Below are 19,211 nucleotides of genomic sequence, written 5' to 3' on the forward strand. Positions count from 1 at the left end.
GGGACCATTTGCCCTGAATGCACTGATCTGTCATGTGCACCCCCCAGGCGTAGTCCAAGGCGTCTGTTGTGATGATTTGATTTGCTTGAGTCATGCAGAAGGGGAGACCTATGTTTCTTTGGCATGCTTGAGCCCACCACAAAAATTCCTTTTGAAGACATGGAATGAGTGGTATAATTGTTTCCAAACTGTGGCTGTGTTGAGACCATAAGTTTTTTAGGTACCATTGAAGTTTCCTCATATGCAGCTTTGCACATGGGATTAGCAGGATGCAAGATGCCATGAATCCCAGAGCCTGCATGACTTTCCTTGCAGTCAGCCTGGTGAAGGTTGCCATTTTTCTGAAGTATTGAGATAGTTGCCCTTGTTTCTCTGGCATGAGGTAGGCCATCTAGGTGTTTGTATTCAAGCTGGCACCCAGTAAAATTATTGCTTGAGAGGGTATTAGTTTTGATTTTTTTTTGTTGACTGTCTATCACAGAAAGTTCAACATCTTTATTACAAACGCCAGGTGTTTCAGATGTATGTGCTTGCTGTCCGCTTGGATCAGGCAGTCGTCCAGATATGGGTATATTTTTATCCCTTGAAGTCTGCAGAAGGCAATTACTGATGCCAGGTATTTCGTAAACACTCTGGGCGCAGTAGATAAGCCAAAGGGCAATGCAGAGAATTGATAATGGGTTGAGGCCGAGGAGCCTGCGTCCTCGGGCACAGAAGACACCGCTAAAGAAGCGTCATTGGTATTCAGGGGCTACGTAAGTGCCTCGCTGAGAACCGGAGCACCTGTAGCCGGCTTTAGCATGGTGTCGGTAGAAGTCGCGGACCTCATGTGTCGGTCCTTATCTTTGTGTCTTTTACTCAAAACTGGAGTCAGAGTATCCGACGACATAATGTAATTAAATTTTTTACCAAAATAGTGTTGGGCAAACTCCGCCCGATGCTTAATAGTGCATTTGTTGAATCTAGCACAAAAACGACAGGCCAAGACATCGTGGTCTGGGCCTAAGCAAGGAATGCAGAAGGAATGGAAATCCTTATGCGGTATTTGCTTCCCACATGAAATGCAATTATTAACTTTGTCTGACATCTGTCTGAGGCAAGAAAAGTTTCCCCAACGGGTTACTTAGCTTTCAAGAAGACTTCAGCTGAAAAATTTTCGTAATCTCAGGAGCTGGCCGACCGGCACTTGTGAACTGCTTCTGCTTCAGGCACCGCGCGGCAAGAAAAACTGAAGAAAATGGCGTCAGCTGGTTCTTTTATACCCCTGCCGCACTGACGTCAGGGAAGAAGCGACGACATCCGATGCCGGACCTAGACTTTGGAATTCGGCCGACCGAAGACCTGCCTGACAGCAGGACAACCCATCTGTTATGACTGCAGCTGTATGCACGATGAACATCTGCAAGACCTGCGGTGATATCACTGTGTAGGCCTGTCAGAGGAATATTTCATCATTGTCCCTATTTGTGGGCCTTTGCCAGTCATTCCTTAATGTATTTCTATGGCTGACTTGCTGGGAGAGACTGAGGGGTGAGTATGGGATGCCAGCATTGACATCCATGCATGTGACCTATAACCCCCCAGTTTATTTGTCCCCCACATACACTGCAGTGAGTTTTGTCAGCTAGAGGCCTACTGCATACTCTGGGGAAGCCAGTATTGGGCAGACATTTCCTGTTGTCCCACACAGCTGTTAGTTGTCTGATACTATCCCGGTAGACCCCCCATTCCCTTGCATACATGCAGCAATACCTGAGATATGCTACCAAAATGTACTACTACATTACTTTATTGTTAAGAAGTGTGACTTACCTTGTGCCTGCAGCAGTTGTGAGGACAGTGCTTGAGGGCTGACTCTGTCAGATGCACACAGTACATGGCCTATACATGGTAAGGTACAGGTAGAGTGATATGTGTGGCATCCATTTTACTGTGTGTGTGCGAGTCGGAGAGAGGTGTCAGTCCCTGTGTCCCTAGGTTGTCAGTGTATGTGCTATGCGTTGCCTCTTTGCCAAGGCCAGGGCATACTGGGCATGCCTGTATCTGTCTACAGGGGCAGGCTCAAGGGGTTCCTCCTCTGAGTCCCCCTGTGCCTGTGGAGGCCTTGGTAATGGTAGGGGCTGTGTACCCCTTCCCTGTGCTGTTCCTGCCAAAGCTGTTTCTGCAGGGTCATATTGTGTAGCATGGCCCATACTATGAACATGTGCGCACATGTGCCTGGAAAGTACTGCAAGGCTCCACCAGATATGTCAAGGCAGTGGAACCATGATTTGAGCACCCCAAAGACACAGTCTATAATGTTCCTAAGTTGTGAGTGTGCCTCATTATGGTGTTCTTCAGTGGGTGTGTGTACATTTCTGATGGGTGTCATCATCCATGGTTCCAGTCTGTAGCCAGCATCCCCCACAAGATGGCCATATGGGTATCCCCCTTGTCAAATGCCTGGTACAGCTGTGAGGAATGCCAGATATGGGAGTCATAATAGCTGCCAGGGCTGCCAGCACACACATTCATTATAATGCCCTGGGAATTGCACACAACCTGGCAGTTGATGGAGTGATAGATCTTGCAGTTGACATACATGCTACTGTCTTCACCGGGTGGTGCTTTGATGTGGACGTGAATGCAGTCTATGGTACCCAGTACCTCTGGGTAGTCTGCTACATAGTGGAAGACACACATAATGCTAGTCCTCTGTTTACTGGTGCTAGGGAAATAAATGTGCTCACCAGCATGTAGTTGCATGGCATCCAGGAAATGGTGGAGTACCCTGGCTGCAGATGCCTGTGAGACCCCCATGATGTCCCCAGTAGGTCTTTGGAAAGCACCTCTAGCCAGTATTCTTAAGGTTACACATACCTTGGTTTCAACTGGGATGGGTTCCCCTCTACTGGCTCTGGATATGAGGTGAGGCCAGCAGAGCTTGGTGAGTTGCTGAAGTTTGTCCCTGCCCAACCTGTACCACTCTAGTATCTCCAGATCATGTAGCCCCTGGAAGGTTTCCCTGGGTCTGAACACTCTTCTCCTCCTTGGTCTGGACCAGTTGCCAGCATTATCCTAATCACCACCCTCAGTCTGTAGCACATACAGATGTAGCAAAGCAGCAGCAGCAGCCCCTAACATTTTGTCAGTTAAAATTCCCAAGTGTGCACACCAATGGTGCAGAGTTTATGGGAAAAAAACAGACTGAAAGGTGTTTGCATACTTTATACTGGTGTGCTGCAGGTGCTGCCTGTGTGATTGGCTGACTAGGTATATTATTGAGGGGTTTGAATGGGCCACTGTGAGTGGCAGAGTCCATATTAGTGATTTGTAATTCATTTCCTTTATTCATATATTTCCATTTTTTCTCTATTCCACTGTGTTTAAGCCCTGCAGGTGCACTGCACAAACTGTTTTAGCTAGTGTAAACATTGCTGAGCAGAAAAGGCCCTCCCCTCGACGTGAACATGCTTATCATTTCTTGCTCCAGCTAAGCACAGTTAAGCAGCCTCAGACACACCTTTTGCTTAGCTAAGCGCAAATAGGAGCCACGGAGCTCCAATGTGCTTAAACCAAGCATGACACACCCCATTTTCATGTCAGCTACTTCTTCTGCTTACACCACCACATTACAGCTGCTACATGGTTAGGTACCCACAGACACAGTCTCCCATTTTGCTATTCAATAAATTTAGCTCATTTACATACCCCCCTGCCTTAGTCCCTAGTTACACCACTACACCAGAGCCTATGTCCTTAGCTACCACTGTTACCTGTTATTGTTATGAGTCTGCATGCTGCCCATTATAATGGCAAAATTCATGTTTCACATTTGTCTTTTTACAGTTTTTTTTTCTGCACGATTGCATTTGCTTACTGCTGCGCACCACTTAAATGGCCAAAATATTTTTTTGATTTTTGCAATTTTAAAACAATTTTGCATGCCAATGGCCATAGTTTTGGCCATTGGCATGCCTAATAAACATAATACATGCTTTACTCTGAGCTGTCATGCTTTCGTTTCGAGTTTTACAGAAATGTACACAGTTAATAACCAAATACATTTCTGCTGCCGATACAGCCCCAACACGGATGCCTATCTGCTTGCTGGATTGCTAATTCACCTCATTTGCATGGCTTTCACCAGCAAATGAGGTGATTTGCATTATTCTGTGGTGTCTGTGTTGGAATAGTGCTAGATGGCTCGTGTATGCCTCCAGCCTTGTTTACTGGATCGCACAGGCTCCAAACTCCATGTTTCAGTCTTGCCACTATTCTTACATGGAGATTAGCTCCATGTAAGCTTTATTGAATCCTGGGGAGAAATTATACACATTCTTGCTGTTTAAAATTAATTTTCTGTCTGTATATCAAATTTCTTGGTCCTAATAGTTATTAAAGATAAACTAAATTTCATATTTATTATAGGAAGAAACAGAATTTATAGTCTTGCTGTTTAAAATTAATGTTCTTTCTTTACATTACAAAAGTGTAATTAGCAGTTAATGATAAAGTTTGAGATATTGACATTAAAATGTTCATATATTACTTTAACAAGAATTACAATAGCCATTCCTAACAAAAAAAACTATAAACCTGGTTAAACTGCCAAATATGGCAGAGTACCCTGTAAATAACTGGTAGTCCATATTCTAGAAAGCCTTAGAAACATCAAAAAGGTCTCTGCCATGGAAGTAACCCAATGCCCATGTGCAAAATCATAGGAATACCTATTAAGATTACAGAGCATCAACACTGGTGGTTTTACTAACTTGAATATAATAACTAAGACAAGTGAGCACATGTAGGGAATCTTGGCCATAGACCACAACATATGCAAAAATAGGTAACACAGGAATGGCATCTGCAAAGATGTGCAGCCATGATAGAAATAACTGAACCCCCAAAAGACCAAGGGTGACACATAGTATAAGGTGGCCACCACAAAGTGCAGCAAAACATATGTTTTGAGTAAAATATCTAGAGGTGTGTTGTGCACTGGAATGGGAAACACATTTATTTATTTATTTTTTTAATTTATTTTACATTTGTTGACCAGGCTAGTCTAACTGGATATTTGTTCATTTTCAGTAGAGGCCTGGGGAGAAAAGCTCCACAATAATGCTATACAAATTTATATAATGAGTAAGAAATGACATAAGGGGATCATTTCCAAAAAATTGCTTAAACATAAAAAAAAACATTTAGTTAGGCTTATCTAACATAATATGACAAAAAATGACACAACAAAGCAAGAATGTCTAGCTTAATATAAACAAGGATTAATACAAAACAGAATTAGAATAGTTAGAACACAGAAGTTAAAAAAGGAACTTATAAACTAGAAAAGGTTGGTTATGTCTAAAAGTGTTACAGTCAGGATTAGTACGTGGGCATAGCCATTGTGAATTAAGGAAGGTTTTTAGTTGCTTTTTAAAAAGTGGAGTGGATTTCAGGGATGTTAGATTATTAGGAAGCTTGTTCCAAGAGTTTCCAATGGTGTTAGTAAACAAGCAATCGCCAGATTTATTATTGGATTTAATGGTTGCAACTAGTAACTTATTAGCTGAGCATAGGGTTCTCAGATTTTTATATGGGTTGATAAGATAAGAGAGTTTGGGAGTATTTGTGGGATGATACAAGATCTTGTGGGTGATAGTTAATTGCTGAAGAAGAAGCTGGTTTTGCAGCTCCAACCATCCTAATTTTTTTAGATTTTGACAATGGTGAGTTCGGAATGGGGAACCAGTGGCAAATCTGGCAATGTTATTATATGAAGTGGCCAGCTTATTGAGATTGTTTTTGGATAGATTAGTGTAAATTGGGGAGGCATAGAGAAGGGTGGAGATTAGGTGTGCTTGGGTGACAGTAGTCCTGGCAGTCAGTGTAAGGAAGGGTTTTAGCCTGTAAAGGAAACCATGTTTTCTGTTAACTGATTTGATGGTTAAGTTTATGTGTGAGTCAAAGTTAAGACTATGATCAATTGTTATGCCTAAAAGTTTAGTAGTTGTGTCAGGTACTATTACAGTGCCATTATTTGATACAACTGTGAAATTTATAGGGGGACACTTCTGGGTAGGGGTAAACAGTAGAAGTTTAGTTTTTTTTAGGGTTTATGAGGAGACATTTGTAGAACCAGTTTTCAACTAAGGTAAACACTTTTTGGGTGCTAGACTGCAGTTCAGCAGACGATGCTGCAGCACAGATTAATGTTGAGTTGTCAGCATATTGTATGCAGGTGGTTTGAGGTAGGGATGTTTTCAGATCATTGATGAAAATAGAAAAGAGGAGGGGTCCCAAAATAGAGCCTTGAGGGACTCCCAAGGAGATAGGGAGCAGTGTTGATAGGTTATTGTCCCAGAGGACTGCTTGTTGTCTATTTCCTAGACAGGATTTAAACCATTTGACTGCCTGAGTGTCACTTGAAAGTGAAGTAAGTACATCTAACATTAAATGATTATTCCCCACATCAAAGGCTTTGGAGAGGTCTAGAAAGAGAGCAGAGGAGAGCAAGTTGTTACAATTTTTATTAATTGAGTCAGAAAAGGATTGGAGTTGTAGTACTATGAAATGGCCTAAAGCCATGCTGGCAGTCAGCTAACAGATTATTTTGGATGAGATGATCAAGTAGTTGCCGGTGAATGCATCTCTCCATGATTTTTGCCAATGGGGAAAGTAGAGCTATGGGACAGAAGTTAGAGAGTTCAGTTGAGTTACCTCCCTTATGTAGTGGGATAATATGTGAGACCTTCCAAAGAGATGGTATAGAGCCTTCTGTAATGGTTCTGTTTATTAAGATGGAGATAGGGTAAGCAAGTACTCCAGCTGCGATCTGCAGAAATTCAGCTGGAAGGTCAGCTGAAGGAGTACATGGTTTTAGTTTGTGAAACAGGGTATGGATGAGAGAGGTTGAAACAGACTGTAGTTGAAGGGCAGGAGGTAAATTGGTTAGAGAGAGTGTCCTAGAGATGCTGGTAGGTGATAAGGTATTTGCTAATGATTGGACTGTTTCAGCAAAAAATGTATTAAAGGAATTGGCAATTTGGCTGGGAGAATTCTGAGTCAAATTAGATAGGGTTGGAGTTTTGGAGTGCCCTGGGTGGAATAGGCTATTTATATCTGACCAGAATTTTTGTGGGTTTTGATGTTGGGCTTGCTGGAGTTTATGGTAATAGTTTTTTTTTATCTAGGAGTATCATCAGACCTCTCCAAGGCTCTTTGAAGGCCTGAACCACATTGAACCCTACTCAACTCCTCCACATCAACTCAGCCTCTCCAAGCAAAAAACTATCAAAAATGGTTCCAATCCACTGTCCACCATCCACCTACCTGTCAATAGGCATATGACAAATTAATTGGGACAAATACTCCACACTTGGAGAGTTCCAAGGATCTTCCCTTTCTTCTTTCTCTTCTCTTCTTTGTTTTTGTTCTGCCCCACAATCCCCCCCCCCCCATGCATTCAATATGCAGATGATTCGACTATCATCAGCACTGCTGCCCCAAAACCTGGCAGACCTCACTGCTTCTTCCAAGACACCAGACACCCTCTAGAAAAAAAAAAAATGGTGTCACAACTAGTTTTCAACCCCAACAAAAAAAAAAAACTTACTACTTTCTCACCCACTAATCATCCTCCAATGGAATCATCATATTACATCATATAAAGCCATTAGGTGTCCACAAAGATACACCTTAATTAAATATCTAACCATCAAAAACCTCATTCAAACTAACAATAAATCATAAAAAAAAAAACTCTCCTCTATAATTAAAAAAAACCACCTCACTCCCTCAATAAAATAAGTGAATTACCACCTACACACTCTTTATCTCTTCTTTCCCCTGCCTCTCCCCTAACACCTCACAAACCTTAACAAACTACAAATCTGTTAGCTATTTGCTTCACAATTTGCAACAAATTAGACTAATAGGTGCACCTACTTTGCTACACTGCAACTACTGCACTAACTTGAAGCAAACTACATTTTCCCCAACACTCAATTCAACCATTTCAACCAACTCTTTTATCACCCAGAGAAAACACACCAGCACAAGAGAAACATCCATCACATTAACCTTAAATCCGCCTTCTTTAATAAGATCTTGGTCTCAGCTGGCAAAACACCTACCACACCACAATTCTGCTTGGATTCTCTATTCTCAAATTTTTCTAAAAAATGTGGAACTCCCTCCTCGGAACATGCCTCAACACCACACCAAAAAAACTCCTAAAATTCAAAAAAAAAAACCCATCTCATCTCACCTGGCAATGTCCCTGTTCCAAAACAACCTGATTAATATCTCTTATCATTCTTACCTCTTTCCTCCTTAACCTTTTTTAACAAGGCTTCTTTGCCTTTGTACAACCTGTTTTTTTATATGTTGCTTTTATTTTTTTCCAAGATGTGATGTATCTATATTATATTAAACTGAACTCAACTCTCTTTTTTTTTGCTAACAATGTTCATATGTCTGTTATGTACCTGGAGCTTTTCTCCCCGGGCCTCCGCTGAAAATGGACATGTATCCAGTCGGACTCTCCCGGTTAACAAATGTAAAATAAAAAATAAAATAAATAAATAATTTTTTTGTAGTATTTCTCAGCTGTCGAAAGATTTCACAATCAGACGGGTTTTTAATATTTCTCCAATTAGACCAGATTCTATTTCTTTGAAGCCTTTTGTGCCTAGTCTCCTTTGTGAGCCAAGGCGCAGGTTTGTTCTTAGTTCTGATAGTCCGTGAGGGGGCATGGTGTTCTAGGATTTGGAGGAACTTATTATTAAAGTAAGAGACTGCTTTGTCAAGAGGTAGGTATTTAAGGGGTGACCAATTGCAGGCTTTGAGTTCGGCTTGGAAGCTAGCTGGGTTGAAGTTTTTTTTTATTACGGATAGCTCTGAAGATTGTTTGGTTGGGTATAAGGACTTTTTGTCTAGTTATAAAAGTAAGAGAATGGTCACTGATATCATCAGGAAGTATACCTGTTTTATAAGAGAGGGTGTTACTGTTAACTAGTATCCAGTCTAAGATGGCTTGCTTATTGCTTGGTTTATGGGTTCTGGTAGGGGAGTTGATGGTTTGATTGAAGCCATAAAGGTTTATGTGAGTAGTTGGCTGGACAGAGTTACAACAGATCCAGTCAATGTTAAAGTCTCCAAGGAGTATGGTTTCTTGTGGGTAGGATGTGAAGAGCCAGTTGAGGACATATTCAAGAGTATTAATGTTGTTGCCTGAAGGGATATGGAAACAAATTATATATAATGATTTATTAGCATTTATCTGTAGCTTAGAGATCAGAATTTCAACATTACTGGGTGTGGGAGGTTGAATATCTAGTGGTATAACCTGTAATTGAGATTTATATAGTATTGCTACCCTACCACCCTTTTTATTTAGACATGAAGTAATGCATAGCCAACATGAGAAAGGGGTATACAGGAAAGACATAAGCTGCTGGGGTAGCAATCACAAGTAAACAAATAAAAGAAGCATGTTATGGAAGAATGTCTGAGGGGCACCTGTCAGGATACTAAAGGGTATAATATATTTAGCTGGATAAGTCACGTTTTAAGCAGTGAAACAGGATGAGTAGGGTAGCCACAGGAAAAACAGAGGATCGGTAGCAAACATCAAAGGAAACATGCACAAAGCAAATGCAGTGTACAAACTTAAACAGGGGAAGGCATGAGACATATGGTAAGAATACAAAGAAGGCTGACACACAGATGGCTGGCAAGAGGTGAAATGTGATGCAGAAGGGGGACATCAAGGCACTAACCATGCATGCCTACATGAAATCATCAATAATGTCTGCTGGAAATTTGTGCATGTGTATAGTACACACAACCTGAGTCACACCTGAAGACATATCCCAGATGAACAAGAACATTCCTGAGACAAAGATCTCAGTGTGAGCTACAAAGCTGTGATGTGTCTGCAAACAACAAAAATCTCAGCAATCCAAAGGAACATTTGCAACATGAGAATGACACCTGGAGATATGTGAATGGCTTCATAGATAGGCATCGTATCCTTTAAGAGGTAGGTGTAATAGAATGGACCATGTCCATACTAGGGACATAAAAGGAATGATTTAGAACATTGCTTTTGTCCATGTATCTTGTAGTCAAGGAAAGCACAGCAGAGCAATCTTGACAAGTGTGGTATGCCACACAAGATTTTAACACCTCAGCTGAAGCCAATTATGAATTCACACAAACAAATACCCCCCCCCACAAATATGTCATAGCACCCATGATGAGCAGTGCATGCACAGACAGTGTAACATTAGTGTACACAGTGAATGAAAACACAATGGACAGCCATCCCTTGAAACACCAGCCAGTCATCCCACTTCCTGACAGGAATGGTATGCATTTAAAATGCACACAGACAGAGGAAAAGGGATGAAGAGACAGCCGATGACATAAAAATGGAGTCTGACACTAAGGTAGGAGGTACTGCTGTCATAATTATGTGCACTTCCCACCACACCACATATCACCCAGTATTGTTCAGACAGATGTACCAAGGCCACAGTTTCCCGCAGTGCAACAACCTCCAGAAGATTCTGTCTAGTGACTCTCATGTCCAGTCTTCAGCCAGTGCAGTCTTAGGTGACAACACTATAAAACATAACATACATATGCATGGGTTATACGCAGCATGTAGAACATTCAGCATTCAAGACTATTAAAATGTGTGTTACCTATCCTTGAGAGATATTCAGCATGTGCCTTTAAAAGCTAATGCACTAGCTAGAGGGATTAGCATGCCATGTGTACACAAAAATTCTAGAGATATCAGTTTGCAGTGTAGTTCTCTTGGATTCTCATGGAGTTTAGACCACATCTACTGTCTCTGTATGTTATTTACCAAGCTTTCTGAGACAAAATGGTGAAGGATGTGGGAACACAGTTCCTATAACATTCCAACATCTACTTGCAATAAATCCTGTTTATTCACATTGTAGTATTACTTGCAGCAGCAGTTTCTTAGATTATTTCAAAGCTCTTGTACATAGCTCTACTACCAGTCTAAAAGTGGTTTAATAAGCTTTCTTTGAGATAATCTTATCTCAAAAGTTTTGAACTTTATAAGATGCTGGATTATTTCAAGAAACCTCTGTTGAGTCTATTTTTCTAGCCCTGGCTTTAGTACTACTGATCAGATTTTTTTTTTTTTTGCATCAGGTTTCCAAACTCTGATGTCAAAATATGATCCATTAATTTCAGACGTCACTTTTATTTTACATCTGCTTTGATAAATGAATAATGCAACAACTGCACCCTTCAGATGACTTACTCATTTATGATCTGTCACTTTCCATCAGTTATATACATTTCTCGATCACAAGTACCTTGCTGCACACTCGCTTATTGTCCACGTCTGTATTTTAATGTAAGGAAGCAATGATATTTAGAAAGTAAAGAAGTCATGACGTGTTTTTGCACTTGAACAACAACCTTATGGTCACACGGTTAGACATGATCTAAAGACTACAGTGTATTATCTCATTCTGTTTTATTAGAAAATGAACAGTTAATTAATCTTTATGAACTCACCAATACATTTATAGTACACAAAGTTTGGCTTTCAGAGAATGTTAAAAATCAGGTTCTGTTCCATTGTCAGTGCATCTCACTATTAAAGCACTGGCGGTGGTAGCTACTGTACACCGACAGCAGCAGATGTTTGGGAAATGACCACAAACTCCCAGATTTAATGACCAAAGGAGACTGGATTCATGGCTATTTTGAGCCTTATAGCAGCTTAATACACACTCAAACCCATTATAATAGAAGAAGGCTGAGCTGGTTTCTTTAGTGAGACAGTACAAGTTCTACACAAACAAGCAAAGCGACCATTACCCATGTTACAATACCTAATGTTTTTGGTGCAATCTTGTATAAAGAGAAACAATGGTGTTGAATTTCCGGATCATGTGTTGACCCATTGGTGAGGAAAAATACTATTTTTTATTGAAGGAAAAGTGAAATCCTGGTGTCAATAATATCCTGGAATCAAGCTTCCATGAAGACCAAATATTTTGGCGACCATAACAAATAATAGGTAAAATGGTTTTGCTGATCTAATGATGCAAGCATCTGTTTAAAGCACTGCAAACTTCAGATATAAGTAATTACAACACTTCTTTCAAATCTTTTTCTGTTGATGTAGGTTAAAAATTTGCTTTAGGTAAAATTAAGCACCACATATACTCTCAATGACCAAACTAACATTTTGTCGGTTTCCCTGGCTCATGTTTTTTTTTTGTTTGTTTGTTTGTTTGTTTTATGTTTACTGGCTTGATGTTGCCACAGTCCAGGGATACTGGGTAGAACATTAAGACAGGCCATATACCCCACACAGATCTAAAGGTTACCTGAGGTTACATAGATATGAAGTTAAAGAACATATATGCATACACACACAACAGCACAGAAAAAAATACTTGCAGGGGATCATATTTGTCACTGCTGCAGCGTTAGCTTTGCTGAAATGAGACAAAATGCGGTGAGCAAGTCTGCAGTTACTAAGCAGTGCATGTCCCTTTAAAAGATGGAATAAAGGCCCTGTAAAAATCTGCACTCCTTTAATAAGGGTTGCACTTTAAAAGTTCATATAATTAAGCCAGTAGCATTTTCAAATTGCACTTTCTCACAAAGTCTAAGCACAGGGTAAGGGCTTTGGTGTTTAAATAGGAGTTACATTCCAATGGGGGAATACATATAAGAGGTGAGTGTTTGACTTTTCTGTGCAATAACTGCCTAAAGAATGGCACATCAAAAAAGGATAGGATACAGTGGTGACTGAAAGACTTGTCATTCACTAAGGCATATTGCCAGCCACTTATAGCAAAGTAGGGGGGCACACCAGTCCCACAGTTTCTATCAAAAAGAGGTTAAGTTTTATCATTTATGTCTGTCCTTGTCATGGTCGAATACATTATACCTGGCTCCCAAAATTTTTAGCATCTGAGAGAGGTTATTGTGATATCACAGTGTCAAGCATAGAAATTTAAGAAAGATCAAAAATGCCCCAGATCTTGCTGGCTACAAGGGAATGTCTAAGGTGGTTGGAGATACATGAATGACTGGTGTAAACTGTTTGAAAATACAGTTCCAAAAAACAGCAAATTTGTCCTCAAAGTCTGGGACTTTGGATATGTCCAGGCTGTCTTTCACTTTCTTTACATTTCCTCAATAAAGCTGCAAACATATAGCTGTATTCCTTCTTCTTTAAAGTCCTGCATTCTACTTCTCCAGAATCCACAACAGACTGCTGAGCTATTTTCATTTACCAAACTTCACACTTTTTTCCAGGATTCATAGGTGACCCTGGTGGGCACTGGAAATGCTCAGAAAAGTCTTTTGAGTTTGCAAGGGTTCCAATGACACGGTATTTGGCAGGGCTGTGGGGGTCTGTCACCAGGCCTTCATGAGAGCTTTCTGGTGTGCGAACAGAACACCATACCTGCAAAACAAAATAAAAAATTACTTATTCTTACTGTGTATTAATTATGTGGTTACACTTGCTACTTTCTCAGAATTTGCTATCTGACCCTGATAACCTATCTTAATCAGATGCAAAGAATATGAATGGTAACTCCTTCTTGGAGTCATAACCTGTACTTTTTCATTACAGACATAAATTCATGGGGCCATGCCTTTAAGTCTACTTCATATTTGTTCTAAACTAGTATGAACCTCTGAAATAATGCAGCTTTGTTGTTCCAAACAGTGTGTATGTAACACCCACACTTCTCTTTTCAGCTCCCTGTTTTATAAAGGGTAAATTAATTAATCAATTTTGCTCTGATGTCTTTCAAAGTAAACAAACTTTTCCCTGGAGCCACAAGCCTGATTTATCAAAATGTAAAAAAGACAAAAAATGACAAGCATCGAGAAATGATATTAAAAATGTATTTATTTTTGCTGTTCTTGAAGAATTGATATGTTGGACTATCCACATCCATGTTTCCCTACTTTCATTTCAAAAAATGTTTAGAATAATTACAAATTAAGCAAGTCCCAATAATTTAGCAATCAGGTCTACACAATATCAGCTCCTTCTTAAAGTAAGCTTCAGAGACGTACACACACACACACACACACACACACACACACACACACACACACACACACACACACACACACACACACACACACACAATTTACAACTGTACAGCTTTACATTATATTACATAGCTGTGATAGCTGAAAAGATAGGTTGTCCATGCAGTTTTCCCTATATATGTAGCCCATATTTTCTGTATGCTCTGACTATTCCCTTTGTCATCTATTCCCTTTATTACCTTAACAGTCTTTCTTTGTACATCCTTGACTAACTTGACCCCTTTACCACATGTGGGGACACCAGAAATGAACAAGAAGCTCTTGCTGGGTCTTCATTAAGGATCTACAGAGGGGCAGTAAATCCTCATTCTTCCTTGAGTTTATTCACTTAAAAATATAATCCAGTAACTTACAGACCTTGGCTACTGCTTCTATCAGTTTTGCCATGCGGTTCATTTTTGCAGTTACTACTTCAAAAATTTTATTTCCTGGATACTGTAGTCATTTCCACTTTTGAATTATTAGCACTGTGACAATGCAAGGTATTGCCTACTATGTCAGGAGAAGTATGGCAGTGGATGCATATGCCAGAACAGCTAGCTAGAATTTTGTAAACAATTATGTCATTTGTATACCAAAATGATCTGTGAAGGTGCTGTGTAGAAAATATATTTATAAAGTTGTTTATGTTAAAAAATGTACCAACAGTGGGTCCTGACTATATTGCAACTGATTAAATGTATATGTTTTAACAGAGTATACTGGAAGAGAAGAGGTTAATTTCAATCCACCTTACTTTGAAAAATATTCTGAAATTAAATTACTGGGCCTAGGCCATAACAATGTTATCTCACAGTTTTGAATGAATCCAGAGACACAATGTCTGCAAGAAGCATGGTTTGTTAGTCTCTGTAGGAAGAGCAGAAGTGTTAAAATTATTTTGCAGCTTCCAGATACTGCAATAAACTTTAGCAAAGCTTGGGATATGTATTGTAACACGTGCTAAATCCTGGCAGCTTCTAGCCAAGGGGGTAGATTGGGAATCAGAAGTCAGATGACCAGATGTATGTGATGTCATTCTGTAATCCATCACTAAAATTATATTTTAATACTAGGTGAGACTTGACATTGCTCTAGTAAGTGAACCAGGGAATAGTAATTCTTTAGATCAGTCAGGAAAATATAGTGAGATTAGTTAAGCATTGTTTTATGTATCTGTGTGAATGCAGTCATCTGTGTTATTTTAATATTTCCTGTGACTGTTACTGTAAATAAATATTTAGTATTTTCATGTTCTTTTATTATTTATTATTAAATATATTTAAACTTTTCATTGTGGCTTGTCCTTTAGAGAATATTTTAAACTTTGAGAGGATTTATATCTATATGTTGACACTGTGGCCACTCCTGAAAGACTTACTGCATTGGCCAAACACCATCATTTGTATTAATAATAATTTCAACCAGTATAATTGGTTACCCTTGAAAGAGCCTTACAGTAGCTGGCTTTGCGCTGTCTAGTGGCATGAACTACCATATAATCTGGGCAGAAGGTGGCATAGCTAGTAAATATGTGCTAGCCTTTCCCAGGTGTGTGTGTGTGTGTGTGTGTGTGTGTGTGTGTGTGTGTGTGTGTGTGTGTGTGTGTGTGTGTGAATCAAATCTCAAAGAGTGCATGTATGCCAGTTACTTGGAGCAGGGATGTGAAGCACTGGTTTCACAGAGAGGGTGCTAGAGGACTTTGCTTGGACACTTGGTTGAGGACACAACCGTACAGCTGTGCCAGTGGGGAGTCTTATTGGGGATCTGGAGAGAAAGGGAAAACCAGCCCCTGGACTAGGTGTGTTCCCTGTGTGTTGTTAAGGGAAATTGTGCTCAATGCAGGAAGCTGCATTTGGCAATACTGGGTGTATCCATTTTTGTTCCAAGTGAATATCCCTCTCCAGTGCCAGTGGTGAGGATTTAAGCTCCTTGATTACTGGCCCAGAGTGGGGACGTCACAAGCACATTAAGTACAAGATGCTTCTTCCTAGCCCATTCTGCCTGCCTTCTTGTGTCACTTTAAAGGCTTGATTCTCCCATCTTCCATTATACCTTGTTTCTCAATATCATTCACAGACAGGTTATCACGTGCTCAGTGGTCCTTGTGAAGTCTAATAAAGAGATACCAAACAGCACAGGTCCAAGATCTGACTCCTATGGAGTCCCACTAACCATGTCTTGCTCCTTTGAGGGGAGCCCCTGCAACTACTGTTGTTTGTATCCCATTATCCAGCCACCATTCAACCTACGTAGTCTATGTCCCTTTAAGTTTACTCTTAGTCTTCTGTGAGGGATTGAACGAAAGACTTTACTGAAGTCAAGGAGTACATCAAATAGTGGGTTTCTTTTGTCATGTTCCAGCATAAAGTAGTTATTAAATAAATAAGGCTACACTGACATGACCTGTTTTCAACAGATTTATATAGGTATTTATCCTTAACTTAATTGTTTTCAAGGAAATCAGCTAGTCTTTCCCTCAGCAGTTTCTGCATGAATTTCCTAAATTACTTAATTTCCTGATCTCTTCATCTATAAATATCATTGTTCAGTAAAACTGGCTTCTATTTTATTATTGTTTTCAACACTCTTTACCCCTACAGCCTGTTGAGCAGAAGGGAATGTGCAATGTGCTGTCAGAACAGGTTGCCCCCCCCACATCCACAAGAGACATTGCCTGCAAGCAGCCTCACCACTTCTGTCAAGCACAAGAAGCAGCTTCCCCCTTTTCCACCAGATAAATCACAGTTCCCTGTGAGGCTACCCCCCGAGGGAGGAGTGCAGGCTGTGCAACTTTGATTCTCTTTTTCTTTGCCTGTTTATTCCAAAGTCTGGACAACTAATCAAACCCCAATCACCTGGGTAATACTAAGGGCTTCATCTCTCTGTGCCAGAGAGCCAAGCAATGTGTGTCTTTTATTTTCACATTTTTGGATCACAAATGAAACCAATATGATCTCAGTTTTTGATACTCTTCTGTGCTGATTGCAGTTAAAAATCTGATGCGTCTCTGTCTGTAATTTATCTACTGCAATGTGCTAACGCAGTATACTGTACTGCACAAATACAATATGTTATTTTTTTCACTTGAAGACCATTCTATACATTTCCTATACTAAACTGGAGAGCAGTACACCAATTTATTAAAAAAATGTGTGTGTCTCTATCCATAAGCCCATATAGGACCTCAGCATGGTTAGCACCGAGATTGGTCAAACAGTCTGCACTGCAGCCACTCAGGGTTATATATTGCCCATCTCAAAGGCTGGCACCCTAATATGGGCTGTACTCCCAAGTTATATTCTTGTTAAGATCACAAACAGCAGTGTGAAATGACGAATCTTTGTTTATTTACTGTCTGAGTATGTAAGGATTAGTCAAACGGCTCATTTTTCTGACATGTTTTGACTATAAAAATTCTAAACTATAGGGAAAAGTGAGCTTTCATGGAGCTTACAACATATAATGGATTACACTATATACCAACAAAGTACAAATGAACAAATTAATGCTAGCGTAATTTTATTAATGACTATAAAATGGTAGGAGACATGTCCCTTACGTGCCAGACAATTTCAATCACACCTACTCACTTCTTTAAAAATCAGCAGTACATTTCAGATGCTTCTTTTCTAAGTCCGAGTTTCAAGTACAAAATCTTTTGGCCTTCTACAAGGACAGAAGCATCTGCTGGTAGATCAGACTGCCTTCATCTGAACAGCTTTTTGGCTTTCTCTCCGAATGATTTAGAGTAGATAGATGACATGCCTTTCTTCATGGAAAGTTCCATCTTTAAGTGATTCTACAACATAAGCTACATTACTTTTGGACCATAGGTAATATTTCTAATTTTCCTTAAAGTCTTATGTATTATGAGGAGCTGAAATGTTGTTGCTGGTCAATTAACACCACATGTTCCTGCATTTCCTCAGATCTACGCTGCAAGAGTGGATACCTCAGATGACTATTGGAGGTTACCTGGTTAACACATTCAAGAATGAATTCATTTAAAAAATGCTGCATCAAAAAGCACAGATGTTGTTCATTCATGTCATTATTACCTATAGGCAAGGAGCAGTCTGGGGTAGGTTACTGTTCTGCTGTGAGTGGATTTTATGGTAGCATCTGGCCAAGTAGAACAGATGACCAATTATCTAATTTATGGGAATCCCTCATCTCTTCTGCTTTCACATAAGGAGGCTTACCAAGCCCAGTGTTTTCAGCCAGAAATTTGCTTTGGATAAGCTATTTCAGTCAGTTATCCATAAGATTTATCATTTTATTTGAAATCTATGGTAGTTTATATCAAGAATGTGACTAACTGAAAAAAAAAGAATGTGATTAACTGTGGTCTTTAAGGGGAGTTATGATGTAGTTAGGCACTATTTGCAATCCTTCCCAATCCCAGATCATATGACTTGACAATGATAAAATCATTAAACAGAGTCCATTCTTCTATGGGGTACAGTCACAATTAGGCAGAGGAACAAACAGCAATCATGGGGTTAATCCAGAATTGGGTTAAAAACAACTTCATGAAGGTGTCAGATTACAAAGATTTTTGGGGTCCATGATCCATTAACCACAGGATATTCTTTGACATACTAGACCGGTGGCACCAAAATGTTTTCTGCAACATAATACCATTTGCTGAAACTGCAGAGTAATATAAGGTTCAGGCATTTATTTACTGATAAGACTGTATTCTCACCCATAAATTCACAAAGGATTGTTTGAAGTGGGATCATGCAAAAGCTAACTAGTCACTGCTGCCATCTCTCTCGATCACCGTACAGAAACTAATTATTCATGCTAGCAACTTCTGTTCATCTGAGGCTGACTACTAGCAGTGAAGCCTTTTAAACAATGTTGGACACAGATGCCATGGTCATTACTCTCACTGGAAATCAAAGAACAGAAATTTACCACCTTTACAGTAAACCTCTAGCACAGACTACACATTTTCCCTACTTTCATTTTTATCTTTGAGTCACTTACACATCTGAGCTGGGATGAGAAGCTCATTACTACTCTGTATGCACATATGGCCTTCTAGGTTAACAGATAAGCAGATACCCAAACACAAACATACCTTCAAGGTTGCTTTTCTC

The 19,211-nt window shown here is 39.8% G+C and overlaps 1 protein-coding gene across 1 annotated transcript in view; it reads right to left on the reverse strand.

The window, feature by feature from the left end:
* Positions 1 to 11,489: 11,489 nt before the first annotated feature.
* The window catches only part of ECE2 (endothelin converting enzyme 2), a 1,144,316-nt gene continuing 1,136,594 nt past the window's right edge, over positions 11,490 to 19,211 (reverse strand). The window contains exon 20 of the mRNA XM_044070640.1: positions 11,490 to 13,459. Coding sequence (XP_043926575.1) covers positions 13,283 to 13,459 — 177 coding nt within the window. The 3' untranslated portion in view covers positions 11,490 to 13,282. The remainder of the gene's footprint in view (positions 13,460 to 19,211) is intronic.

This window comes from Protopterus annectens, chromosome 4.part1 (assembly GCF_019279795.1).
Source record: "Protopterus annectens isolate FY-2018-M chromosome 4.part1, PAN1.0, whole genome shotgun sequence".
Classification (NCBI taxonomy): Eukaryota; Metazoa; Chordata; order Ceratodontiformes; family Protopteridae; genus Protopterus; species Protopterus annectens.